Below are 27,988 nucleotides of genomic sequence, written 5' to 3'. Positions count from 1 at the left end.
GATTTCACAGCTCTTACACCTGGACACTTCCTCAGAGGAGCTAGCCTTCTCGCAATACCTAAGACAGAAGGAGACTCACTCACTTTAATAAATCGATGGGAAGAATCAAGAATCTTCATTATGAATTCAGCCACAGATGGAAGGAGGACTATCTTAAAAATCTCCATAAGAGATATCGATAGAAAACGATCCAGAAGAACCCAATATAGGCGAATGCGTCATCATACAGGGCGAATGCCTTCGCCCAACGGAATGGCGACTAGGTCGCATTGAAAAGGTACATCGGGGACGAGATGGTCATATAAGAGTAGTAGATGTACGAACAAATTGGCCTACTAACTCGACCACTTGTGAAAATAAGCGAACGCAAACGCATATATAAAATCAAGAAATAATTAATTAAAAATACAGCGTTTTACAATCCGTACGTACAAACCAAAACCCTAATGAACGTGATTAATGATAAACAACTAAATCCATATATATAAAAAATATATAATACATATACACTAGTCAGAAAAAGTTTGCGTACAAGACTCATATGCTTCCTAATTATTAAAAAAACTTCCAGAAATAACAAAAAATTCGAACAAATTTTCTTTTTTATTTACTTGTTGGAATTCAGTTTTAGTATACATAACATTTTAATACTGTTGGATATAAATTAGGGTAAAAACAAGAATGAAATCAAATATAGACAAAATTCACTTCAGAAAAAGTTTGCGTACAAGAAAATAAAAAAATTACAAAAATGTATTTTATATGAAAATGACAGTTTCTAGTAACTAGTTGGGTACCCTTTGCGTTGTAGGACCTCTCTTAGTCGTTTTGGCATTGAATTTACGAGATTTGATGTCTCCTCCGATGTGATTTTGCTCCATTCCTCAAGGATAACATTTTTTAGCATCTCCTTCGAAGAAATGTGGTGTTGGCGGATTCGACGCTCTAATAAATCCCATATGTGCTCAATGGGGTTGAGATCTGGTGATTGAGGGGGCGTATGTAGTTGTTTGGGCACACTGTAGAGGAGCCAGAGCTTAACAATTTCTGCAATGTGCTTGGGGTCATTGTCTTGTTGAAACAAATACCTGTCTTCCAATCCCAATTTAACTGCGCTTTGCTTTAAATTCGCCTTAAGAATGTCCAAATAAACTCTTTTATCCATTGTTGACTCAATAAACTGGATATTACCCACTCCTACACTGGACATACACCCCCACACCATCACGCCACCACCACCGTGTTTCACGGTCGCCGCGAGATTTTCTTTATTGAGTGCAGTTCCGGGTTTTCTCCAAACAAGCTTTCGTCCTTTTATTCCAAATATACAAAACTTGCTTTCATCTGAGAAAATAACGCGTTTCCAGAACTCAGGCGGCTTATTAATGTGGTCGTTAGCAAATGCAACTCGTTTTAGCCTGTTGGTCAATGATATGAATGGCTTCTTTCGTGCGACTCGGCTCCGATAACCGGCTTTTTTGAAAATTTTGCATACGGTGTCACTGCAAATTGTTTTCTGGAACCTTATTTTAACATCTCTGGCAATATCTGAAGCCTTCACCTTTGGATTTTTTTTGTAATTCCTTAAGAACGTAGCGCTTTTCACGGTGGCTTAGTTTAGGGGGACGCCCTGAACGAAGCTTTGTGGCGGTAGAACCCATCGATTTGTACATTTCGATCACTCTTTGAATCGAGGAGTGTGCTCTGCCCACCGTCTGACCGATTTCGCGAAGAGTTTTACCTTCTTTCCATAATTTTACAATTATTTCTCTTTCACCGCGGCTGGTTGGTTTTCTTTTTCTGCCCATTTCACAAAATTTTCTTTTATTGTTTAAAATTTCAGTAAAATAGTTTATTTGATTTGAACAAATCTGATGTAACTAGTTTTAGTGCGACTTTCCCAGAAAAAACTATTGGGATTCCCCTTGTTTTATTTTGTACGCAAACTTTTTCTGCGACGATGTTGCCAACTTTTTAATAATTGTTTAAAAAAAAAAGCTTGCCACATTTTATGATGGTTTCAAATTTCTAAAATATCTTCTATGATATTCTAATTTTATAATGCAACCATAAAAATTAAAGTTTGTTTGTGTTAAAATTCATAATGAGCCATTCAAATATGCTGGAAATTTTGTACGCAAACTTTTTCTGACTAGTGTAAATAAAAATATCATATAAAGACATAAATACATATATTTATATATATGTATATACATATATATAATGAGTAGCATACTTCATACTATTAGCAAACCATATTTAATATACATATTCCTATTCCACTAGAAATGGACGTAGAAGAAATCCGCAGTAACCCCCAGTCGGTGAGGTCGGCAGTCACTGCAAATACAGCATCCGCTAGACTCATCGCCGCACCAAGGAGGCAACAAGGCACAACCCCGCCCAGCCCAGCAACCAGTCAGGGAAGCGGGCGAGGAGCAGTTCGAGGAATACGTACCGCCACGATGCAGCCTATGCCATCGACCCCATATCCTAAAGAAATGTACGATCTTACAGACGATGACGCCCGCTCAGCGTCAACAGATCGCTAGAGCCCATGGCCACTGCATGACATGCTTAGCAGACACGCACGCTATGTTGGAGTGCATGTCAGACGGGTCATGTCAGTACTACCACCGACCGCATCACACATTATTTCACCGCTTCCCTCGACGCGCTGATCAGTCAACGCACGCCAGTCACTGGCATAATCAACAGCGGCACAGTCAACATGGGAATCAAGTACAACGCCGAAGAGCCCATCATTCTAAGCAGTCCCGAGGTGCACGCTCGCATACACTGCCACATCATAGTCATCGCAACCATCGAAAAGGGATTCAGCGCTGTAGTGAGTACCCTACAAAAACTACAGAGGCTTCTAGGCAATTAATTCGCCTAGGGGGCCGGGATGTTTATGCGACTTCATGGTATCTCGCTCCACCACACAACATTCATCCCACAACACAACATTCATCATACAACACAACATTCATCACACACAACATACAGCATCACACCACGCAACCCCACGCACCAAACACCACCATACCACAACATACATCGATTTCACCACCCAACCGAGCATAAAGGATTGGTCAGATCGGGGTGGGCCTAATTCGATTTCTACGCCCGAAAATGATACACACGTCTCGCCAGCTCTTCAACGGTTGATCCGCGTTCAGTTAATTTGTGGTCTAAAATTTGGAAAATCTTTTCTGTCGTGTGTGTGGTTGTGCACTGGCAGCCGCAGCAGTGAACACAGTACAAATAAAAGAAGAATTATATTTACTAAAAATATAAAATATTGTGAAAAAGAAAATTTATATACTTACTGAAAATATTAACTATTGTGAAAAGGAAAATTTATATATTTACTAAAAATATAAAATATTGTGAACCACATTTAAGTGCATCGATTGAATTTTTGCCCGGAAATATAAATGGTTGAATTTTTACCTTTTTCCCTTTAACTTATAAAGGGAATATATATAGAGGCCGAAGACGTGTATAGTTGTTAGAAGCAATATTGATTTCTTTTGCATTTCAGAGTTTCTGACGCAGGATTTGGTGGCGGTGCAGGCTAGGGACACTGAGGGCAAAGACTTCGTTCTAGCCTCAGCATACTTTCCGGGAGAGGCAGCAACGGCACCCCCGGAGGCGGTGGAAAGGCTGGTGGAGCACTGCAGTCTGCAAAAACTCCCCCTTATCATCGGATGCGACGCGAACGCCCACCATACGGAATGGGGCAGCATATGTAGTAGGTAGAAACTTAGCGGTAGAGAATGTAGGGTGTGAGCCCACATTCATAACTATAAGCAGGAGGGAAGTGCTGGACATCACCCTCAGCAATGAACCTGCAACAGGGCTGGTCTCGCAGTGGATAGTCTCAACGGAGCCCTCGCGGTCGGACCATAGAATTGTGAGGTTTGCGCTGAGGGCAGAGGTCAAGCTGTTCCCTCCTAGACGTAACCCTCGAAGGACCAACTGGAGTGCCTTCAGGGAGAGGCTAGATGAGGAGTTGAAGAGGAAGGGGCAGACTGATAGTAGTGCCACGGGCCAGGGAATGGAGGTCAGATTGACCGCGCTTACCGGGTCCATTATTAATGCGTACAATGACAGCTGCCCCTTAGGAGTACCCACAGACAGGCGCAAATGCTCCTGGTGGACAAGGAAACTCGCAGACCTAAGGAAGAAAGTACGCAGCTTATTTAATAAGGCTAAACGTACAGGGGTCTAGGAGGAGTACAGGAGCAACCTGACGCTATACAATAAAGAGATCAGGTCTGCTAAACAGGCTAGCTTTAGGAGATTCTGTGAAAACGTCTCCTCCACACCAGAAGCTGCCAGATTGCACAAAGATCTGGCTAAAGGGAAGACGGACACAGTGCTAGCCATCAAAAGGAATGATGAGACATTCACGACCAGCGCGGAGGACAGAGCTATAGAGCTCTTGCGTGCTCACTTCCCGGAGACTGTTCCGGTTTATCGGTGTCTGCCCTTAACTGAACACAGGCCGTCCCGCACTGATTGGGCTATCGCTAAAAAACTGTTTACTGCGGACTCGATCAGGTGGGCAACGGCCTCGTTCGAGAGGTTCAAGTCTCCAGGAGTGGACGGCATCTTCCCAGCGCTTCTACAGCAGGGTGAACAGATCCTGATGCCACACCTGATTAGGCTGCTGAGGGAGAGCCTGGCGTTGGCCGACATCCCTGAATCATGGAGGACAGCTGAGGTAATCTTCATACCGAAAGTAGGAAAGAAGGACTATTCGCTGGCCAAATCTTTCAGGCCAATCAGCCTAACCTCCTTCCTACTGAAAACGATGGAGAAGATAATAGATCATCATTTAAGTTCCAAGGCGCTGAAGACCGCGCCCCTGCATGGGGCTCAGCATGCATACAGAGCTGGCAGATCAACTAACACAGCTCTGTACCAGTTGACCTCCGAGATAGAGAGCTTACTGGAGAAAGGGGAAGTCTGGCAGTGAAAGTGGGCAAGACGAAATATTTCCTGTCATCAAACAAACAGTCGTCGCACTCGCGACTTGGCTCTCACGTCACTGTTCACAGTCATAACTTTGTAGTTGTAGATAACATGGCGGTCTTGGCTTCGAACGAGATGAGTTCAGCAAGTGTCAAATGGTTCGATACGTGAACTGCAATGAAGCGCATTGTAAGATATTTACTTTTCAATTCGTGAACGTTTATCGACTGTTGTGCATCTCGCAGTTCATTTGGAAAAGGCCAAAGAGTGTATTTCAACCCAGAGAATACAGTACAGCCAACGGAAACACCGCCAACAACAAAATCGACATTGACGAGTTTTTTCTCAACTTGAGTCAGTGCGAGAACATTGCTCTATTCGAAAATTCTTTGATATTATACATGGAATGCAATGGTTACGTAGAAAGTAAGGTCAAGTAGTAGATGGACATCCAGGTATGTTCTCATATAATGCATTAAGACTAATTTATATAATCCACCAGAAAAACCACGATTGCTTCTACCATCTGTTGCTATTGATTAATGTATGCGGCATAACTTCACTGGAGGCATTGCGTACTGTGAATCGTACAGTGTGTGCAACTTTTGGAGAAGCATGCCACCAAATCCACTTGCTGGAACGTGATAATCAGTGGAATCAAAAGAGGGACGTTTCGATAGTTACTTTGCTTGGCACTGAAGTTCGTACACCTTTCGCGATGATCGACATATTAGCCTTCAATTCCGCGTCAATTAAGGGATACGAACAAAAATGACATTCCCGAAAACATTTTACATCGTATTCGATAAGGATTGGAAATGGGAAAATTTCGGTTGATACTTCCAGTAGTTTGATATCAATTCCACCTGCCTTTTGTCAATTCACTACAACGAAAGAAGAACTCTTTCACGAATGTTTACCTGAACATTGTCCAAAATATCATAACTACGATTGCTTGAGTGCACGTGCAATTTTAGCTTCCAAAAAATACTGATGTTAATGACTTAAACTGGAAGATTCAAAGTCAAATCCCGAGAGGTTTGCGCTCATACAAATCGATCGATCATCTTGACAATGAAGACGAAGCCTTGAAATATTCAGTGGAATTTATAAATTCTTTGGAGAGGCTTAGTATGCCGCTGCATCATTTGCGTTTCAAAGTTGGATCTGTCATTATAACGTTTTGCAATCTTCATGCGCTGAAACTGTGTAATGGAAGCCGACTGATTGTGACGCAGCTATCCAGTACAAGGGATCGAGTGCTTGATTCTAAGAATTCCTTAGAGTTCCAACGATTTGCCATTTGAGTTCAAACGTATTCAGTTTCCAGGGAAAATTTCATTTGCGATGACGATCAACAGGACACAAGGATAGTCGCGAGACGTATGTGGCATAAATCTGGATATGCTATGTTTTTCACACGGCCAGCTTTTTGTATGTGACGTGTTCATGTGTTGGAAAACCATCTTCTCTGTATATTTACGCACCTGATCCGAAACCAAAAAATGTTGCTTATCAAGCTTCGTTACATTGGAAAAAATGTAAAAAATCCCAACGTCCATATCCTTCTTAAATGATTTTTTTCTAAAAGGACTTACAACGAATCTTTTAGTATGTGAGTTATAATTTTGTAAAATTACTTGAAAATTATGGTTCTCAAGTATGCATCAGTGATGACGAAAGTAATGCAATCATTCTCTGTCCTATCTGATATAATGAATTCCGACTTTCCTCCTGATTGTAAACCGTACAATTTGTCAAAATGTATGATATTTTAAAGTGTACAAATAACGACCCAATTTATTGGGGAATACAAACCACTGATGGTATTAACTGACACTCGCGCGAGTGTTTAAAAGGAAAAAGTAGTTGAGTATTTGAAAAGTACAATTTATTTAAAATTATCTTTTGTTTGCGGTACAATGTTGTGCTTAATAATATATCGCGCCGAATAGAAATAGGATGTGTTGTCGGCACGAGTGGAACGATGACGCTCGAAACCAAAGTGGGAATTCCACGGCGCAGTGTGGGGTCGAAAAAAAGCGTTTGTGGATGAGCGGCTTGTACAGCACGAATAGTAGATGACGAATGCTGATTTGCGACGAGTGTATGGCGAAAGTGTAGATCGAAAAGTGTCCGCTTCTCCGTCGATTTTGCTTTTGTTGGTTGGGTTGGTGTGAGTGTGGTGTGTTATATGGATGTTGTTGTGTAGTGGCATCCTGTGGTGAATTGCGCTGTAGCATTAGGATGCGCCAGTTTCACCGGGTAGAGGGGGTGGATGCTTAACTCATTTAAACATCCTGGGCCCCCTAGGCGAATATTTTGCCTAGTTTTATATATATAATCTGAGACATTTAATATGTAATGGTTTTAATAGAAAATTGTATTTTGGGAAAGTAGTGGTGCTTGAGGTAGTAATTGCTTTTGCGTGTTTTGACGACTTATTGTATTATTATAGCAAGAAAGTGTTTTGCTTGTATTAATTTTTTAGCGGTTATTTAAATTTCTTATTTCATCGGCATGGGATACCAGTTGTTCATTATTTGCCTTTTCGATGTTATCGGCAATTGTTGCAATTTTTTATGATATTTAATTTATGATCGGCTAATGGGTACTCCTTAGCCCTGGAGTTAGGGCTGTGACAATAGAGGGATCTTGCGAGAGAGTGGCCGGTAATTGCGAACGGCTTCATTAGAATTATAATTTTTTTAAGTGGGATAATCAAGCTTTACAACAGATTCTCACCAACTCCCATTATGAGGAGCGCTTAAAACGATGCAATAAGAGCGACCTTAGCTATTTGTAAATGTAGGTGCGTCACGGTATCGCATTGAGAGTATGGTGATCTCTTAACTTGCTTTTGCGATTTTATTTATTTGAAAATTTTATGTTTTTATATATGCACTAATTATTAATTGAGTAGCCCGCCACCGCTCTAGGATCTGTTCAGAATTGTTTTTTTTTTCATTATTGGCGAAAGCCATCCTGAGGGGTCGAAAAGTAACATATATTTGAGTTTTTAATATTGTTAGACCGAAATCTCACTTTGTTTTTTCTACCAATATGTGAGGTATTGGAATATTGTGGATCTAGTGGTAGTCGTACGACGTACCGGCCATTATTTGATCGAGTAGTTGTAGCTTTAGAGAAGTCTTCACAATACTGATCTTCTAGAGTTTGAAATTTCCTTAATTGTGAGTTAAAGTATTTATTTGCATTGCACTCAACTTGAGTTGGTATGGTTGTGACTAGTTCGGTAACTAGACCACTTTGTGTTTCGCTGTGCAGCGTTTGAACTTTTTGTGCCTTCGAGTAACATGGTGTCTCTTGGCAATTTTTACAATTTTGGTTTTCGGGACTTGCTTTTGCTAAACCCGTGGTTTCTTTTGTGTAAGCGCTTCTTTGGAGTAAGTTAGGATATCTGCTATAATAAAGCATCGAATGGTGTCTTTTGTGACAATGTAAGCAATTAAATTTGCTTTTGCAATTTTTATATGTATGCGCATGTGAGAGGCAATTTGTGCAAAGCCTTTTTGACCTGACAAAAGTATTCCTTTCGTTAATATTTAAGTTTTTAAACCTCTGGCAAGATATAAGTTTATGCCCTCTTTTGCATAGTTCGCATGACGTATGTTCTTTCTGTTCGGATGTGAACGATTGTGATTTGTTAGAAATTCTGTTTGATTTGGTTTTGCTTCTAGCTTGGGGTCTATTTAAGCTTCTATTTTGGTCGTGTTTAATGTTCTTAGTTTTAATTATATTTTCTTCTAACCTTTCCGCAATTTCATATTGGGTGGGGAGAAAATCTTTAATTTGTTGCCACGGTGGGCACTTTTTTCGTGATGAGAGCGATTGCTCCCATAGAAGTAACGACTTTTCTGGTAATGCGGCGGTGCAAATGTTTACCAGAATAGGATCCCAGCTGTCTGTGGGGATATTAAGTGTCGATAGAACCGACAAACAATTAGAAACAGTGGATTCTAGTTTAATGAATTCTACACTTGTTTCTTTCTTAATTTTAGGCAAGTTTAATAGTGACGTTACTTGCTTATCGACCAGTATTCTTTCGTTTTCAAATCTAGCTTTTAGAGCTTCCCAAGCCAAATTGAAATTATTGTCATTTAATGCGAACTGTTTAACTATTTCGCCTGCTTGACCTTTTGTTTTGTATCGGAGGTGATACAATTTTTGCGCTTGTGATAATTGAGGATGGTTTATGTACACGGCTGTGAACATGTTCCGGAAGGACGGCCACTACCTGCGTAAAATGTTTCTGTGTCACATGCGGGCACCTCCAGGTGGATGCCTGAACTTGCCTCTTGATATTGTTGCATTTGTGGCAGCTCTACTCTACTGTGGGGAGTAGGTGCAATTGCTTTTATTAGCTTCAGTTGATCGGAGATCATAGCTTTTGTTTCTTCGTTCTGGCCCAAGCAATTTTCGTATATTGCGGTAGCAGATAATTTAAAATTTTGTGGTAGATCTGAATCTACGATGGCGTCATATGCCGCTTGGAGGCGAGTCCAAAAATTTGTAAGATTTTGACCTTTTACTTCTAATAACGATTCAGAGTTTTCTTGAATCGGTGAGGAGGCAAATCTAGTGCAGTATCTTATTAAACTGTCACTTTGTGAAATGAATTTAGCAACCTGTTTTGGGCGTGTAGCTCCTGCAGGTGAATTTTGATTAGTGTCGTTATTATTTGAGTTTGCAAATATCCGCACTTTTAATTTATAAACAACTTTTATGTCCGTATGTTAGTATTTGAGTACACCCTAATACTTGGACTTTTATGTATGTATGTATGTGCTTATGAAGGTACTTATGTTTTGTGCAATTGAGAGCTCGCTGAGGAGATCAATGCGCTATTCACCAAAGTATGCACGAATTGTTTGTGTATTAATAAGTATGGTTATCTTAAGCAATTGAGAGCTCGTTAGAGAGATCGATTCGCTTTTTGTACGCAATCCTGCTTGTTATTGTTTGCCAATGTGGACTTTGAATATGTAAATGTCTATGTAAGTATATACGAATATGTATGCATATAAAGGGTGATTTTTTAAGAGCTTGATAACTTTAAAAAAAAAAAAAACGCATAAAATTTGCAAAATCTCATCGGTTCTTTATTTGAAACGTTAGATTGGTTCATGACATTTACTTTTTGAAGATAATTTCATTTAAATGTTGACCGCGGCTGCGTCTTAGGTGGTCCATTCGGAAAGTCCAATTTTGGGCAACTTTTTCGAGCATTTCGGCCGGAATAGCCCGAATTTCTTCGGAAATGTTGTCTTCCAAAGCTGGAATAGTTGCTGGCTTATTTTTGTAGACTTTAGACTTGACGTAGCCCCACAAAAAATAGTCTAAAGGCGTTAAATCGCATGATCTTGGTGGCCAACTTACGGGTCCATTTCTTGAGATGAATTGTTGTCCGAAGTTTTCCCTCAAAATGGCCATAGAATCGCGAGCTGTGTGGCATGTAGCGCCATCTTGTTGAAACCAAGTTCAGTTCTTCCATTTTTGGCAACAAAAAGTTTGTTAGCATCGAACGATAGCGATCGCCATTCACCGTAACGTTGCGTCCAACAGCATCTTTGAAAAAATACGGTCCAATGATTCCACCAGCGTACAAACCACACCAAACAGTGCATTTTTCGGGATGCATGGGCAGTTCTTGAACGGCTTCTGGTTGCTCTTCACCCCAAATGCGGCAATTTTGCTTATTTACGTAGCCATTCAACCAGAAATGAGCCTCATCGCTGAACAAAATTTGTCGATAAAAAAGCGGATTTTCTGCCAACTTTTTTGGTAATAAAATTCAATGATTTGCAAGCGTTGCTCGTTAGTAAGTCTATTCATGATGAAATGTCAAAGCATACTGAGCATCTTTCTCTTTGACACCATGTCTGAAATCCCACGTGATCTGTCAAATACTAATGCATGAAAATCCTAACCTAAAAAAAATCACCCGTTATGTGTTCAATAATTTGTTTATGTTAAGCTGGGTTTTTGTTTTTGGATTTGAACAAATTATGTATGTATGTATATGTTTTAACAATTTGTTGTATTGTTAACTTTCCCGCGTCATTTGTTTAAGCATAGGCAGTTTGTATGCCGTATGTTTATATTCTTCCGTAATAGAGAGGGGTTGTAAGTTTGTTTTAGAAAAACGAAAATCATTTAAGAAGGATATGGACGTTGGGATAATTCGTATATATAGTACAAGCTGACCTCGCAGACGTTGTCCTGCGTGAAATTATGTGTTTTTAAATGGAAAGAAAGTTGAATTTATATTGTGTTAAAAATAATTTATTTGTGAATTTTTTACGTTTTTTTTTCAATATAACGCAGCTTGATGAACAACATTTTTTAGTTTCTTTTTCGGTACGTAAATGTACAGAGAAGATGGTTTTCCAACTCGTGATCACGCCACATATATCTGGCAGTGTGAAAACCATATCATTTCCATATTTTTGCTACTTCACTATCCTTGTGTAATGTTGATTGTCATGGCAAATGCAATTTTTCCTAGAAACTGAATCTTTGGAACTCTAAAGAATTCGTAGAATCAAGCATTCGGCCCCCTTGTATTCGTTAGCTGCGTCACAATCAGTCGGGTTCAATTACAAAGTTTCGGCGCATGCAGAATGCGAAGCATAATAATGACAGATCCAACTTTGAGACGCAAATGATGTGTCTCTCCAAAGAATTTAGAAATTCCACTGTATATTTGACGGCTTCGTCTTCATTGTCCCGGGATTTGACTTTGAATCTTCCAGTTTAAGTCATTAACATCAGTATTTTTGGAAGCTAAAATTGCGCGTGCAAGCAATCGTAGTTACGATATATTGGCCAATGTTCGGATAAACATTCGTGAAAGAGTTCATCTTTCGTTGAAGTAAATTGACAAAAGGCAGGTGGAATTGATATCAAACCACTGGAGGTTTTAACCGAAATTTGTCCCTTTCCAATCCTTATCGAATACGATGTAAAATGTTTTCGGGAATGTCATTTTTGTTCGTATCTCATAATTGACGCAGATTTGAAGGCTAATATGTCGAAATGATCATCGCGAAAAGTTTGCGAACTTCATTGGCAAGTGAATTAGCTATCGAATCGTCCATCGTTTGATTCCACTGATTATCAAGTTCCAGCAAGTGGAATTGCTGGCATGCTTCTCTAAAAGGTGCACACACTGTACTGTTCACAGTACGCAATGACTCCAATGAAGTTAAGGCGCATAGATTAATCAACAGCAATAGATGGTAGAAGCAATCGTCGTTTTTCTGGTGGATTATATAAATTAGTCTTAATGCATTAGATGAGAACACACCTGGATGTCCATCTACTACTTGACCTTGCTTTCTACGTAACCATTGCATTCCATGTATAATATCAAAGAATTTTCGAATAGAGCAATGTTCTCGCACTGACTCAAGTTAAGAAAAAACTCGTCAATGTCGATTTTGTTGTTGGCGGTGTTTCCGTTGGCTGTACTGTATTCTCTAGGTTGAAATACTCTCTTTAGCCTTCTCCAAATGGACTACGAGATATGCAACAGTCAGAAATCGTTCATGAAATGCAAAAGTAAATATCTTACAATACGTTTCATTACAGGTCGATCCGAAATCCATTCGCTATTCGCCGATCTTATCTCGTTCGAGGCCAGTAGCCGCAATGTTGCTTTCTGTGATTATGTACTTGCTAACGTACAAATATGATCCATGTGCTGTCAATTTCGATATTCACTCCTCTAAATTCAAGGCTGAATGTTTTGCCATTGTCGTCTGTTGAGCGACGCGGTTACAGTGGTAATCCATCATTTCTAGTTTGCGTTTCCGACAGAAAAGGACGTGAATAGTGTGTCTTGAATTTATTGTCAGACATTCAATCCGAAGTGGGATTTTGGTGTCCATAAGGTCCATAATCCATATTGGTTTTCACCACTAAGTATAATTCTGGATCTATCTCTGGATTAGGAATTTCCGCAGAAATGATTTCATCAATTTGATCTGGTGTAACCACCATCCAAAGAAGAATGTGTGTGTGTGGCAAACCTATTTTTTGCCATTAAACAGAGTACATCCAGCATCTTACAGCATATATATGTACATACGTTGCTTCAAGATAAAGATCATCAAGCATCGTAGCTGTTGTTTGAAAAGTCATGCTGTGACATGGTGAGGATCTAGTTTATTGATCGCGTTTCAATAATTCCATAGTCTATGGCCATTTTGCTTTGCAAGTGAATGTAACGAACATATCCGCCAGTCATTTAATTCCGTACGTATGTTACCGCACTGAATAATTTTCAAAAATTTTCCTCTTGAATAGCCGAAATAATGAAAGCAAATGACCGAAATTGAACAATTCTAATAATTTAGAAATGAATTGGAAAACAAAACAAAAAAAAAAAATAAAAAAAAATTGTATGGGAAAGTCAGTTTAGGAAATTTACGCCGAAAGTCGGTTAAAAATAAACTTTTTCAAATTCTTTTTTTACATACTATCCATTCCCTTCAAAGTCATTCAGGCCATTTTTCATTTCATGTAACGGCTTAGTCAGCTATAGAAAACAAACAAAAACCAAACTTATTTTTACATATAATATAAGATAACATCCATTAAATAGTGGAGAAATACTGTTATTTTTGAGGTTTCTAATGGGATGTCTTAAATAATTACATTTTTTGTGCTTACATTGTAAACGTAGGCTGGACCCTACTAGGTTTATTAAAACAATGTACTAAGTAGTGTACAATGAAAAAGTCTACAGAAACTCCCTGATTGTATAAGTCTATCTCTTATGGATATTTCACAATAACATGTTTTTATCAATTACTTTTTACGACAAATAATGGCTAGTTTTCGAAGCTATTTTAACCAATACAGCATTAATACTTATTCAATTAAATACCTTAAATACATTGTTGATTTAAAATAGATCTGTATGGCCATTTTTGCAATATTAATATTTTCGCAGATATGTATTACAGATTTAAAAATTGCGAGATCTAGCGTTTGCGGTGGTAGAGGATGGGCGGGCGACGGGAGCGTGCCTATAAATAGTGCGTCGGAGCCCGCGGTATTCCCTATAACCCTTTGAATTTAGCAGCGGTCGGACGCGTTTATTATCGGAGCTCTCTAACGATCATTTAACGGAATTAAACAAAAAGCAATGCACATATATTCACAGTGAACAAAGAAGTATTAAAAATTACAAGTTTTGCCACTAACACCATAAAATCACGATACATTCACAGTGAATAAAGAAGTATTCAAAATAACAATTTCTACCTTTAACACCAAAAAAAACAGCTCACGCAATTTTTGTCCATCAGCCAATTGTAAATTTCATTCACAGTGAAATAGTGGCATTTAGAAAAATCACCAATCAGTGATGTTGTGCACTATTGTGGCACCCAACACTAATCTATTCAGGGAACGCGTTTGAGAGAAAAATGAGAGTCAATACGAAGGTTACGTATCATTTTATCCATGCTTACTTTTCAAAACAGGTTTAAGAACAAAATCGAACCGGGAAAATATGAACAGCTTAAATACCCAGTTTCTACAAATAAATTTGTAAATTTAGAAAAAGAGAAAATGCTACAACATGGCAATGCACGTAAGAACAAAATCCCTTACAATTAAATGAGCACACCATAACCGACAAATATCCCATATCAGGCTGTATCGTCATACACTTAAATATAGGCAACGCAAAAGCATTCTCAACTATCGCTACAAAACCCTTTACATCCCTTTTAAAAGAAGAAAATATCCTCGGAAAGAACAAAGAATGTAACCATAACTGTAGATGAAAACGCGAGAATAACATTTGAACAAGTAAAGAAAGCTTTAGCAGTAGCATGTGCGCTGACATAACCGTAATTACGCAACAAATGAAACAAAACTATAGACAATAGTTTGGGCATTAAAAAATTTAAGGAATTACCTTTACGGTGTCTCTAACCTCCAACCCCCTAACCTTTGCAATTTCGACAAAAAACCACAAACCTAAAATGAAAAGATGGCGTGCATTAATAGCACCAAAAATAGTTTATAAACCACGGAAAGAAACCTTAGTAGCCGACGCACTTAGTAGACAAAATTCAAATACACTCACGGAAGAAGTATCTTAGCTTAGGAGCTAACAACTCAGTAAATTTTTTCAAAAACCAAGTGTTTTTAACCAAAGGAAATACAGCAACTCACCACAAAGAACAAGATTTCCCAACTCATGAAAGAACACATAGTACAAGTTAACGACAGCCTCCGCATAGCAACTTTACCATAACTGTAAATGAAATTGAATCTTTGCATTTTGCAATTACACAGTCTAATAAATAAAAAATGTTAATAATCGTTTTTAGTTCTTTAAGAATTTGATATGCTTTTTCGGTTCTGAATGCAGTGTTTCCTATCAAAACAATAGTAGTAGCTCTGACAAGAAGGCAATAATAATTGTAAACAAAACAGAACGCTTAAGCGGCTATAAAAGCTTCAAAAAATAGATATTTTTTTTACTTAAATCTCTTTAAACATTATCTGAGTGTATGTCCCTAAAAATATAGATTGGAGTTCGAAATATTGTCGAAGCTAGAAGGGAAATAGTGACCGAGGGTCTAGATAGTATATAAGCGATTGGGCAGAAAGCGAAAACTTAGACACGCGATTTCTCGGTTTTTTATTTTTACGATTTTTCTTAATTAGCGGACAGGATAAAAAAAACTAAAAGTCGTATGGAAATGGGGCAAATTTTATTATCATTAAATTATCTTCTATTTAAACTAAAAAAAAACTAAGAAAAGTCAAGTTTGAACATATTTTTAAACGACATAAAGTATTTTTTTTTTGCTCAAAAACCAGTTTTTTTCAATTTTTAAAAATTTTAGAATTTCAATTTTTTTTGAATTTGTTTAGTTTAACTAGAAGGTAAATTATTATAAAATTTGAATCTCTTTGAATTTTCCGATAGAAATTACGACCTGTATCCTGCCCGCCGTCCGACAAATGCACATGCGAGATGCATCGGGCCATTGCTTCCCAAAGGCAGAATATCGAAGATTTCGTATCCAAAAAATTTTCGGAGGATATTTAATTTTATCACTATAAACCCTAAACATTTCGCTTTAATTCATTATTTCTTTCCCTCACAAAAAAAAAACATCAAAAAATCGGTTTTTTTAAACCTCTTAACGTTCTGCCGAAATGTGCTGAAACAGCTAATATTGTATTTGACACTTTGGGATTCAGTCACTAGCTGATGTTTAGACTTCAGCTTTAACTTCAAGTAACCAGGGTTGGGCATTTTTGCACTACCACTAATTTGCACTACCACTAAATATTTAGTGATAGTGAAAAACAAATTGCAATACCACTAAATATTTAGTGATAGTGAAAAACAAATTGCAATACCACTAAATATTTAGTGATAGTGAAAAAAAATGCACTATCACTAAACCTTTACTTTACAGCCATCCATAAGTGCTAGTACATCATTTCTCGAATTCGATGACGAGTCCACAGGTATTCGATTTAAAGAAACCAACCTGCGAAATTTTTGTAAATAACTTCCTTTTTCAGATGAAAATCAATGTATACAAGGCGGAGCTGTAGCAACCGAAGTAACTTTGTACTTGAATGACGCTGATGCTTTGCACCGCTTTCCTATTATAAAAAAAAAAAAATTTTAAATACAACACACCTCTTCCTTCCTCTGCGCCAGTGGAAAGACTTTTTTCCTTTGCTGGAATTGTCAATCGATCCAAAAGGCAAAATCTCACCGACCGTAATTTTGAAATGTTGGTATTAAAAAAAGCACATAAAAAATGAATTGAATGAATGAATGAATAAAAATGATTTTTCCTAATTTTGGTGCGGCATAATTAGAAGTCTCTACTCAAATATATGGTTTATTTTGAATACATTGCCTCATACTGCTTCAGCTTATACATATATGTACATACATAATCTTATTTTTATTCTTCAAGAAACAGTGTTATGTTACTGAAAAATGTTTATTATCACTAAGAGTTTTCACTATCACTAAAGATTTTCACTATCACTAAATATTTAGTGGTAGTGCAATTTGTTTTTCACTATCACTAAAGGTTTAGTGGTAGTGCGATTTGTTTTTCACTATCACTAAAGGTTTAGTGATAGTGCAATTTGTTTTTCACTATCACTAAAGGTTTAGTGGTAGTGCATTTTTTTTTCACTATCACTAAATTTTCAGTGATAGTGAATTTTGCTGTTTAACTACCACTGAAGAAGTAGTGCTAGTGAAACCTTATTGCATTTATTTTTTAGTGCACTATGCCCAACCCTGCAAGTAACTAAGAATTAAATGTATAAATACCAGTAAGTTGAAAACAAATATTTTATTTGTATCTTACAGACCAACAGAACCACACGTGTTCTTATTTTATCCGCGCGTGCATTATATTTAAGTGATAGTGATGAAGAAAATAGTGTAAACATTCGTCGTGAGCGCAGAAATTTGAGGAATATTTCAAAAGACGTGCTGGAAATGGATGACTATAAGTGAGTTGAACTATTTAAGCTAAAAAAAAAACAAAATTTTATTTATATATGTTTGAATGTATGTACATACGCCGTTTCATCAAAAATTTTCGGATCAACAAAAGCGCATTTATACACATTTTGGGGGAATGCGAAAATGAACTTGGAAATGACAAAAGACAAGGTTCTCTTTCTCCAAAAATAAAACTTGCTGCATGTCTACGTTTCTTAGCCACGGGTAGTTATCAACATTGTATTGGGTTTGAAAATCGTTAGCGCATCAAATTATCGGAGAGGACATGCATATTTAATACTAGGTAAGAATAATTTGCTAAAAATACTATCAATTTATACGAATGTACTAATCGAATATATATTTTGGAAGATGGAGTCATGTGTAGAAGTTCACGCAAGTGAGGAAAGTTCTCTGACTGCCATTCACTTGGGAGTGGCCAGAAACGATTCTTTTACATGTGACTCAAGCAGCTCACGACTTCCGGTCTTTGACCAAGTATCCTCTGGGTAGCCTAAGAAAAGCGAAACATCCCCTGCATAGGGTTGTGCGCTGGGTTTGGGACCCGCCACGTAAAAAAACACCCCCAGTGAATAGTCATAACCAGCCTCGGATGAGAGACCCCACTTTTGATGACGACCATGGCAAACGAAATAAGGACTACGAATTGAGGGCATGCACCTGGAATGTCCGGTCCCTTAACTGGGAAGGTGCCACTGCCCAGCTGGTTGATGTCCTCGTGAAAACAAAGGCTGACATCACCGCCGTCCAAGAAATGCGATGGACGGGACAAGGACAGAGACGAGTAGGTCCTTGTGACATTTACTACAGTGGCCATATAAAGGAGAGCAGGTTTGGTGTGGGATTCGTGGTGGGAGAGAGACTCCGTCGCCGAGTACTATCATTCACTGCGGTGAATGCACGTCTAGCCACAATCCGCATCAAAGCGAGGTTCTTCAACATATCGCTGATTTGCGCCCACGCCCCGACGGAAGAGAAGGACGATGTGACCAAAGATGCCTTTTATGAGTGCTTGGAGCGCACTTATGTGAGATGCCCCCGTCACGATGTAAAAATCGTGCTTGGCGACTTCAACGCCAGGGTGGGCAAAGAAGGTATCTTTGGTACTACGGTCGGTAAATTCAGCCTCCACGACGAAACTTCCCCAAATGGGTTGAGGCTGATCGACTTCGCCGGGGCCCGAAATGTGGTTATCTGTAGTACTAGATTCCAGCATAAGAAGATCCATCAAGCTACCTGGCTGTCTCCGGATCGAAAAACTACCAACCAGATCGATCATGTTGTGATAGACGGAAGACACGTCTCCAGTGTTTTAGATGTGCGTACGCTCCGAGGTCCTAACATCGACTCGGACCACTATCTTGATGCAGCTAAGATTCGCACCCGCCTCTGTGCAGCAAAAAACGCACGCAAACAATCACAAGGAAGGTTCGACGTCGAGAAGCTGCAATCACAACAGACAGCCGAACGATTTTCTACTCGGCTTGCACTCCTGCTCTCTGAGAGCACTCATCAAGAACTCGGTATAAGGGAACTGTGGGACGGCATTTCAAACTCCTTACGTACAGCTGCAACCGAAACCATTGGTTTTCGGAAAGTGCAAAAGAACAGCTGGTACGACGAGGAGTGCCGTGTCGCAGCGGAGAGAAAACAGGCTGCCTACCTCGCAACGTTACGATCGACCACAACACGTGCGGGATGGGATAGATACCGAGAGTTGAAGAGGGAAGCGAGACGCATTTGCAGACAGAAGAAGAAAGAGGCCGAAATGCGTGAGTACGAACAGCTTGATAAGCTGGCCGACAGGGGTAATGCTCGAAAATTCTATGAAAAAATGCGGCGACTTACAGAAGGTTTCAAGACCGGAGCATACTCCTGTAGAACCCTCCAAGGTGATCTAGTTACTAATGCCCAGAGCATACTTAAATTATGGAGGGAACACTTCTCCAACCTGCTGAATGGCAGTGAACGTACAACACCGGGAGAAGGCGAATCCGATTCCCCAATCGATGACGATGGAGCAGACGTTCCATTGCCCGATCATGAAGAAGTTCGAATAGCAATTGCCCGCCTGAAAAACAACAAAGCTGCAGGGGCCGATGGATTGCCGGCCGAGCTATTCAAACACGGCGGCGAAGAGCTGATAAGGAGCATGCATCAACTGTAAAATATGGTCGGACGAAAGCATGCCCAACGATTGGAATTTAAGTGTGCTATGCCCAATCCATAAAAAAGGAGACCCCACAATCTGGGCTAACTACCGTGGGATTAGCCTCCTCAACATCGCGTATAAGGTTCTATCGAGCGTATTGTGTGAAAGATTAAAGCCCACCGTCAGCAAACTGATTGGACCTTATCAGTGTGGCTTTAGACCTGGTAAATCAACAACTGACCAGATATTCACCATGCGCCAAATCTTGGAAAAGACCCGTGAAAAGAGAATCGACACTCACCACCTATTCGTCGATTTCAAAGCTACTTTCGACAGCACGAAAAGGAGCTGCCTTTATGCCACGATGTCTGAATTTGGTATCCCCGCGAAACTAATACGGCTGTGTAAACTGACGTTGAGCAACACGAAAAGCTCCGTCAGGATCGGGAAGGACCTCTCCGAGCCGTTCGATACCAAACGAGGTTTCAGACAGGGTGATTCCCTATAATTCGACTTTTTCAGCCTGCTTCTGGAGAAAATAGTTCGAGCTGCAGAACTCAACAGAGAAGGTACCATCTTCTATAAGAGTGTACAACTGCTGGCATATGCCGATGATATTGATATCATCGGCCTCAACACCCGCGCCGTTAGTTCTGCTTTCTCCAGACTGGACAAGGAAGCAAAAGAAATTGGTCTGGCAGTGAACGAGGGCAAGACGAAATATCTCCTGTCATCAAACAAACAGTCGTCGCACTCGCGACTTGGCACTCACGTCACTGTTGACAGTCATAACTTTGAAGTTGTAGATAATTTCGTCTATATTGGAACCAGCGTAAACACCACCAACAATGTCAGCCTTGAAATCCAACGCAGGATAACTCTTGCCAACAGCTGCTACTTCGGACTAAGTAGGCAATTGAGAAGCAAAGTCCTCTCTCGACGAACAAAAACCAAACTCTATAAGTCACTCATAATTCCCGTCCTGCTATATGGTGCAGAGGCCTGGACGATGTCAACAACAGATGAGTCGGCGCTGCGAGTTTTCGAGAGAAAAGTTCTGCGAAAGATTTATGGTCCTTTGCGCGTTGGCCACGGCGAATATCGCATTCGATGGAACGATGAGCTGTACGAGATATACGACGACATTGACATAGTTCAGCGAATTAAAAGACAGCCACTACGCTGGCTAGGTCATGTTGTCCGGATGGACGAAAACACTCCAGCTCTGAAAGTATTCGACGCAGTACCCGCCGCGGGAAGCAGAGGAAGAGGAAGACCTCCACTCCGTTGGAAGGACCAAGTGGAGAAGGACCTGGCCTCGCTTGGAATATCCAATTGGCGCCACGTAGCGAAAAGAAGAAACGACTGGCGCGCTGTTGTTGACTCGGCTATAATCGCATAAGCGGTGTCTACGCCAATTAAGAAGAAGAAGAAGAATAATTTGCTAAAAATACTATCAATTTATACGAATGTACTAATCGAATATATATTTTGTAAAGGTGACAAAGGCTACCCTCTTCAACCGTGGCTCATAACTCCGTTTAGGGAAACAATAACATGCGTCCGAAAAGGGAGATTCAACACATATCATGCTAAAGGCCGAATTGTTATTGAGAAAACAATAGGTTTATTAAAATCGGCATTTCGTTGTCTTTGTAGTGAACGAGGACTACATTACGTACCATATAAAGCAGGGCGTATTGTCAATTTATGCTGCGCATTGCATAATATTCGTTTGCATTTTAATTCAAATGAAAACATAAATGAGTTAAACCTGGACACAACTGAAAATGCATATTCCAACGAAGATGAGAATGATATAGATGATACGCCTACCGATGAAGCAAATAGAATTAGAGATAGTTTTTTAGATATTTTTTAATATAAGTTCATAGTATATTGACTTAAAACTCGAAATCAACAACAGAAAGTAAGACAACCGAACAACGTACGGAGAAAGCAGGAACCAGTGCGGAAAGCCGAACCAAAAGATATAAAGAAGATCAGACCTATTTCAGTGTAAGGCATGCAGCCGGAAGTTATGTTATACGAGTATATGAATTAGAAATATATATTAATAGATATAGAACAATTTTATGAATATTCAGTGGGAAATAAACCCAGCAATTTAGGGTGCGAGCGTTTGTATTAATGTGAAAAGTGTAAAATCACAGTATTGTAAAGTTTCCCCCCCAAAAAAAGAGGACCCTTCCACGCTGCACTGAGGCTGATACATACATAAGTATGTATACGGTACTATGCAATGATACTAATGCAAATTTGACTGAACTGGGGAACTATTAGTTGATAAGATATAGCATTTTGGGTGAAGCAATTTAGGTTCTTCTTCTTTACTGGCGTAGACACCGCTTACGCGATTAGAGCTGAGTTAACAACAGCGCCAGTCGTCTCTTCTTTTCGCTACGTGGCGCCAATTGGATATTCCAAGCGAATCCAGGTCCTTCTCCACTTGGTCCTTCCAACGGAGTGGAGCACTTCCTCTTTCTCTGCTTCCCCGGCGGGTACTGCGTCAAATACTTTCAGAGCTGGAGTGTTTTCGTCCATTCGGACAACAGGACCTAGCCAGCGTAGCCGCTGTCTTTTAATTCGCTGAACTATGTCAATGTTGTTGTTTAAATGAGTTAAGCCTCCACCCCCTCTACCCGGTAAAACTGGCGCATCCTAATAAAACAGCGAAATTCACCACAGGATGCTACTGCAACGCAACACCAATAACTCACCACATCTATACCAACCCAACCAACAAAAGGAATGGACAACGGGAAAGCTCACGAAATTCGCTCAAGGCAGTTCGACACATACACCTCGATCAGATACATTCGCTTACACACTTCGCCGCGTCGACCTACAAATCCGCCAAGTCTCAACATAATTCGACCGCAGCTACAAATGAATAAACTTCGTTTTTCCAACAAGTTCCTGCCAGCATCAATACAACAACCAACTGAGTTTAATCGAACACCACAAGCTTCCGAATTAATTTAGATATATTTAAATTTGTATTTTAAATATATCAAACATTAAAACAAATTGTTTACGAAATCTTCCGGGCAGTTTCATTTTCCATTTTTGACCGTGGGTGTGAAAGAGTTGGAATACCCTAACAAATTGAGGGGTTTAATTAGTCGTCATATTTCTCATACAGCTCATCGTTCCATCGAATGCGGTATTCGCCGTGGCCAACGCGCAAAGGACCATAAATCTTTCGCAAAACTTTTCTCTCGAAAACTCTCAACGTCGACTCATCAGTTGTTGTCATCGTCCAAGCCTCTGCACCATATAGCAGGACGGGAATTATGAGCGTCTTATAGAGTTTGGTTTTTGAGAGAACTTTGCTTCTCAATTGCCTACTCAGTCCAAAGTAGCACCTGTTGGCAAGGGTTATCCTGCGTTGGATTTTCAGTCTGACGTTGTTGGTGGTGATTACGGTTGTTCCAAAATAGACGAAATTATCTACAACTTCAATGTTATGACTGTCAATAGTGACGTGAGAGCCAAGTCGCGAGTTCGATGACTGTTTGTTTGATGGCAGGAGATATTTCGTCTTGCCCTCGTTCACTGCCAGACCCATTTGCCTTGCTTCCTTGTCCAGTCTGGAGAAAGCAGAACTAACGGTGCGTGTGTTGAGTACGATGATATAAATGTCATTGGCATGCGCCAGCAGCTGTACGCTCTTATAAAAGATTGTACCTGCTCGATTCAGTTCTGCAGCTCGAGCTATTTTCTCCAGCAGCAGATTGAAGAAGTCGCACGATAGGGAGTCGCCTTGTCTGAAGCCTCGTTTGGTATCAAACGGTTCAGAGAGGTCCTTCCCGATCCTGACGGAACTTTTGTTTTAGTTTTGCGGGGATACTAAATTCAGACATCGCGGCATAAAGGCTGTTTCTTTTCGTGCTGTCGAAAGCAGCTTTGAAATCGGCGAAGAGGGGGTGTGTGTCGATTCTCCTTTCACGGGTCTTTTCCAAGACTTGGCGTATGGTGAATATCTGGTCGGTTGTTGATTTGCCAGGTCTAAAGCCACACTGATAAGGTCCAATCAGTTTGTTGACGGTGGACTTTAATCTTTCACGCAATACGCTCAATAGAACCTTGTACGCGATGTTGAGGATGCTTATCCCACGGTAGTTGGCGCAGATTGTTGGGTCTCCTTTTTTATGGATTGGGCATAGCACACTTAAATTCCAATCGTTGGGCATGCTTACATCCGACCATATTTTGCAAAGAAGCTGATGCATGCTCCTTATCAGTTCTTCGCCGCCGTGTTTGAATAGCTTGGCCGGCAATCCATCGGCCCCGCCGCTTTGTTGTTCTTCAGGCGGGTAATTGCTATTCGAACTTCTTCATGGTCGGGCAATGGAACGTCTGCTTCATTGTCATCGATTGGGGAATCGAGCTCGCCTTCTTCTGGCGTTGTACGTTCACTGCCATTCAGCAGGCTGGAGAAGTGTTCCCTCCATAATTTACGTATGTCAATAAAGAGGGGAGTTTCTCTTCCGAGGCTGTTGGTTATGTTTCGTTGGAGGTGTTTTTTTACATGGCGGGTCCCAAACCCAGCGCACAATCCTATACAGAGGATTCGGCTTCTTACTTTAGCTCGCCTTCAAACGGGTGTTCTTATGCTATCCAGAGGTTACTTGGTCAAAGACCGGACGTCGTGAGCTGCTTGAGCCATATGTAAAAGAATCGCTTCTGGCCACTCCCAAGTGAATGGCGATCAGAGAACTTTCCTCACTTGCGTGAACTTCTACACATGACTCTAATTTGGGTTAGTTTACAAAAAAGGGATCAAAAGAATTTCGTGTGTTCATAAAACATTGCTTTTTGGGGGAAAATGCTATTGAATTTGGGCTCTGTACCTGGAAAATCAACCTTTGTAAGGAGATTTGCTAAGTTGAAAAGAGGCAAAATGAGCATCGGGAACAATGACGGGAGTGGACGCCGAAAGCTCTGTTCAAAGTGGGTGCTGCGCAAGTTCATAATTCAGTACAAACAACGAATTGATGATTCTTAGGAGTGTTTGAGGGCTATTTATTCGTAATAAAACCGTACCGTCGGTCTGTGACAATAGAAACATGGCTCCATCATTTCACACTGGAGTCCAACAGACAGTCAGCCTAATGGACTCCACATTATGAACTAGTCCTCAAGTGTGGAAAAAAGAAAAAGTTGGGTGGCATCAGTCTTTTGGAATGCAGGTGGTATAACATTCATCGCCTTATTGCTGAGCCAGTCATGATCCATTGCACTGCGTTAGTTAGCAATTTATTATTTTTGAAGAAAAAATTTGAAATTGTACATATATCATGCTAAAGGCCGAATTGTTATTGAGAAAACAATAGGTTTATTAAAATCGGCATTTCGTTGTCTTTGTAGTGAACGAGGACTACATTACGTACCATATAAAGCAGGGCGTATTGTCAATTTATGCTGCGCATTGCATAATATTCGTTTGCATTTTAATTCAAATGAAAACATAAATGAGTTAAACCTGGACACAACTGAAAATGCATATTCCAACGAAGATGAGAATGATATAGATGATACGCCTACCGATGAAGCAAATAGAATTAGAGATAGTTTTTTAGATATTTTTTAATATAAGTTCATAGTATATTGACTTAAAACTCGAAATCAACAACAGAAAGTAAGACAACCGAACAACGTACGGAGAAAGCAGGAACCAGTGCGGAAAGCCGAATCAAAAGATATAAAGAAGATCAGACCTATTTCAGTGTAAGGCATGCAGCCGGAAGTTATGTTATACGAGTATATGAATTAGAAATATATATTAATAGATATAGAACAATTTTATGAATATTCAGTGGGAAATAAACCCAGCAATTTAGGGTGCGAGCGTTTGTATTAATGTGAAAAGTGTAAAATCACAGTATTGTAAAGTTTCCCCCCCAAAAAAAGAGGACCCCTCCACGCTGCACTGAGGCTGATACATACATAAGTATGTATACGGTACTATGCAATGATACTAATGCAAATTTGACTGAACTGGGGAACTATTAGTTGATAAGATATAGCATTTTGGGTGAAGCAATTTAGGTTCTTCTTCTTTACTGGCGTAGACACCGCTTACGCGATTAGAGCTGAGTTAACAACAGCGCTAGTCGTCTCTTCTTTTCGCTACGTGGCGCCAATTGGATATTCCAAGCGAATCCAGGTCCTTCTCCACTTGGTCCTTCCAACGGAGTGGAGCACTTCCTCTTTCTCTGCTTCCCCGGCGGGTACTGCGTCAAATACTTTCAGAGCTGGAGTGTTTTCGTCCATTCGGACAACAGGACCTAGCCAGCGTAGCCGCTGTCTTTTAATTCGCTGAACTATGTCAATGTTGTTGTTTAAATGAGTTAAGCCTCCACCCCCTCTACCCGGTAAAACTGGCGCATCCTAATAAAACAGCGAAATTCACCACAGGATGCTACTGCAACGCAACACCAATAACTCACCACATCTATACCAACCCAACCAACAAAAGGAATGGACAACGGGAAAGCTCACGAAATTCGCTCAAGGCAGTTCGACACATACACCTCGATCAGATACATTCGCTTACACACTTCGCCGCGTCGACCTACAAATCCGCCAAGTCTCAACATAATTCGACCGCAGCTACAAATGAATAAACTTCGTTTTTCCAACAAGTTCCTGCCAGCATCAATACAACAACCAACTGAGTTTAATCGAACACCACAAGCTTCCGAATTAATTTAGATATATTTAAATTTGTATTTTAAATATATCAAACATTAAAACAAATTGTTTACGAAATCTTCCGGGCAGTTTCATTTTCCATTTTTGACCGTGGGTGTGAAAGAGTTGGAATACCCTAACAAATTGAGGGGTTTAATTAGTCGTCATATTTCTCATACAGCTCATCGTTCCATCGAATGCGATATTCGCCGTGGCCAACGCGCAAAGGATCATAAATCTTTCGCAAAACTTTTCTCTCGAAAACTCTCAACGTCGACTCATCAGTTGCTGTCATCGTCCAAGCCTCTGCACCATATAGCAGGACGGGAATTATGAGCGTCTTATAGAGTTTGGTTTTTGAGAGAACTTTGCTTCTCAATTGCCTACTCAGTCCAAAGTAGCACCTGTTGGCAAGGGTTATCCTGCGTTGGATTTTCAGTCTGACGTTGTTGGTGGTGATTACGGTTGTTCCAAAATAGACGAAATTATCTACAACTTCAATGTTATGACTGTCAATAGTGACGTGAGAGCCAAGTCGCGAGTTCGATGACTGTTTGTTTGATGGCAGGAGATATTTCGTCTTGCCCTCGTTCACTGCCAGACCCATTTGCCTTGCTTCCTTGTCCAGTCTGGAGAAAGCAGAACTAACGGTGCGTGTGTTGAGTACGATGATATAAATGTCATTGGCATGCGCCAGCAGCTGTACGCTCTTATAAAAGATTGTACCTGCTCGATTCAGTTCTGCAGCTCGAGCTATTTTCTCCAGCAGCAGATTGAAGAAGTCGCACGATAGGGAGTCGCCTTGTCTGAAGCCTCGTTTGGTATCAAACGGTTCAGAGAGGTCCTTCCCGATCCTGACGGAACTTTTGTTTTAGTTTTGCGGGGATACTAAATTCAGACATCGCGGCATAAAGGCTGTTTCTTTTCGTGCTGTCGAAAGCAGCTTTGAAATCGGCGAAGAGGGGGTGTGTGTCGATTCTCCTTTCACGGGTCTTTTCCAAGACTTGGCGTATGGTGAATATCTGGTCGGTTGTTGATTTGCCAGGTCTAAAGCCACACTGATAAGGTCCAATCAGTTTGTTGACGGTGGACTTTAATCTTTCACGCAATACGCTCAATAGAACCTTGTACGCGATGTTGAGGATGCTTATCCCACGGTAGTTGGCGCAGATTGTTGGGTCTCCTTTTTTATGGATTGGGCATAGCACACTTAAATTCCAATCGTTGGGCATGCTTACATCCGACCATATTTTGCAAAGAAGCTGATGCATGCTCCTTATCAGTTCTTCGCCGCCGTGTTTGAATAGCTTGGCCGGCAATCCATCGGCCCCGCCGCTTTGTTGTTCTTCAGGCGGGTAATTGCTATTCGAACTTCTTCATGGTCGGGCAATGGAACGTCTGCTTCATTGTCATCGATTGGGGAATCGAGCTCGCCTTCTTCTGGCGTTGTACGTTCACTGCCATTCAGCAGGCTGGAGAAGTGTTCCCTCCATAATTTACGTATGTCAATAAAGAGGGGAGTTTCTCTTCCGAGGCTGTTGGTTATGTTTCGTTGGAGGTGTTTTTTTACATGG

The 27,988-nt window shown here is 40.3% G+C and overlaps 2 protein-coding genes across 3 annotated transcripts in view; one reads left to right on the top strand and one right to left on the bottom strand.

Annotated features, from left to right (window-relative positions):
• Positions 1-6,433: 6,433 nt before the first annotated feature.
• The window catches only part of LOC125779324 (uncharacterized), a 210,046-nt gene continuing 188,491 nt past the window's right edge, over positions 6,434-27,988 (bottom strand). Inside the window, exon 2 of the mRNA XM_049460604.1 lies at positions 6,434-10,934. Coding sequence (XP_049316561.1) covers positions 7,951-9,219 — 1,269 coding nt within the window. The 5' untranslated portion in view covers positions 9,220-10,934 and the 3' untranslated portion in view covers positions 6,434-7,950. The remainder of the gene's footprint in view (positions 10,935-27,988) is intronic.
• On the top strand, positions 16,356-26,493 carry LOC125779293 (uncharacterized). Of its 2 annotated transcripts, XM_049460556.1 has the most exons (5): positions 16,356-16,512; positions 16,570-16,787; positions 17,384-17,529; positions 17,634-17,825; positions 17,894-26,493. In XM_049460556.1, the coding sequence occupies exon 5, from the start codon at positions 18,135-18,137 to the stop codon at positions 19,707-19,709; it is 1,575 nt and encodes a 524-aa protein (XP_049316513.1). In that variant the 5' UTR covers positions 16,356-16,512; positions 16,570-16,787; positions 17,384-17,529; positions 17,634-17,825; positions 17,894-18,134; the 3' UTR covers positions 19,710-26,493. The 2 variants fall into 2 exon arrangements, with proteins under 2 accessions (XP_049316513.1, XP_049316514.1); XM_049460557.1 differs by lacking the exons at positions 16,356-16,512; positions 16,570-16,787 and adding an exon at positions 17,141-17,317.

This window comes from Bactrocera dorsalis, chromosome 6 (assembly GCF_023373825.1).
Source record: "Bactrocera dorsalis isolate Fly_Bdor chromosome 6, ASM2337382v1, whole genome shotgun sequence".
In the NCBI taxonomy this organism is placed as follows: domain Eukaryota; kingdom Metazoa; phylum Arthropoda; class Insecta; order Diptera; family Tephritidae; genus Bactrocera; species Bactrocera dorsalis.
This window is presented reverse-complemented; position numbering and strand designations above follow the sequence as displayed.

What these genes read in the sequence shown, in the direction of transcription:
- LOC125779293 (XM_049460556.1), top strand. Translation starts at nt 18,135, where the DNA reads ATGAGAGACCCCACTTTTGATGACGACCATGGCAAACGAAATAAGGAC.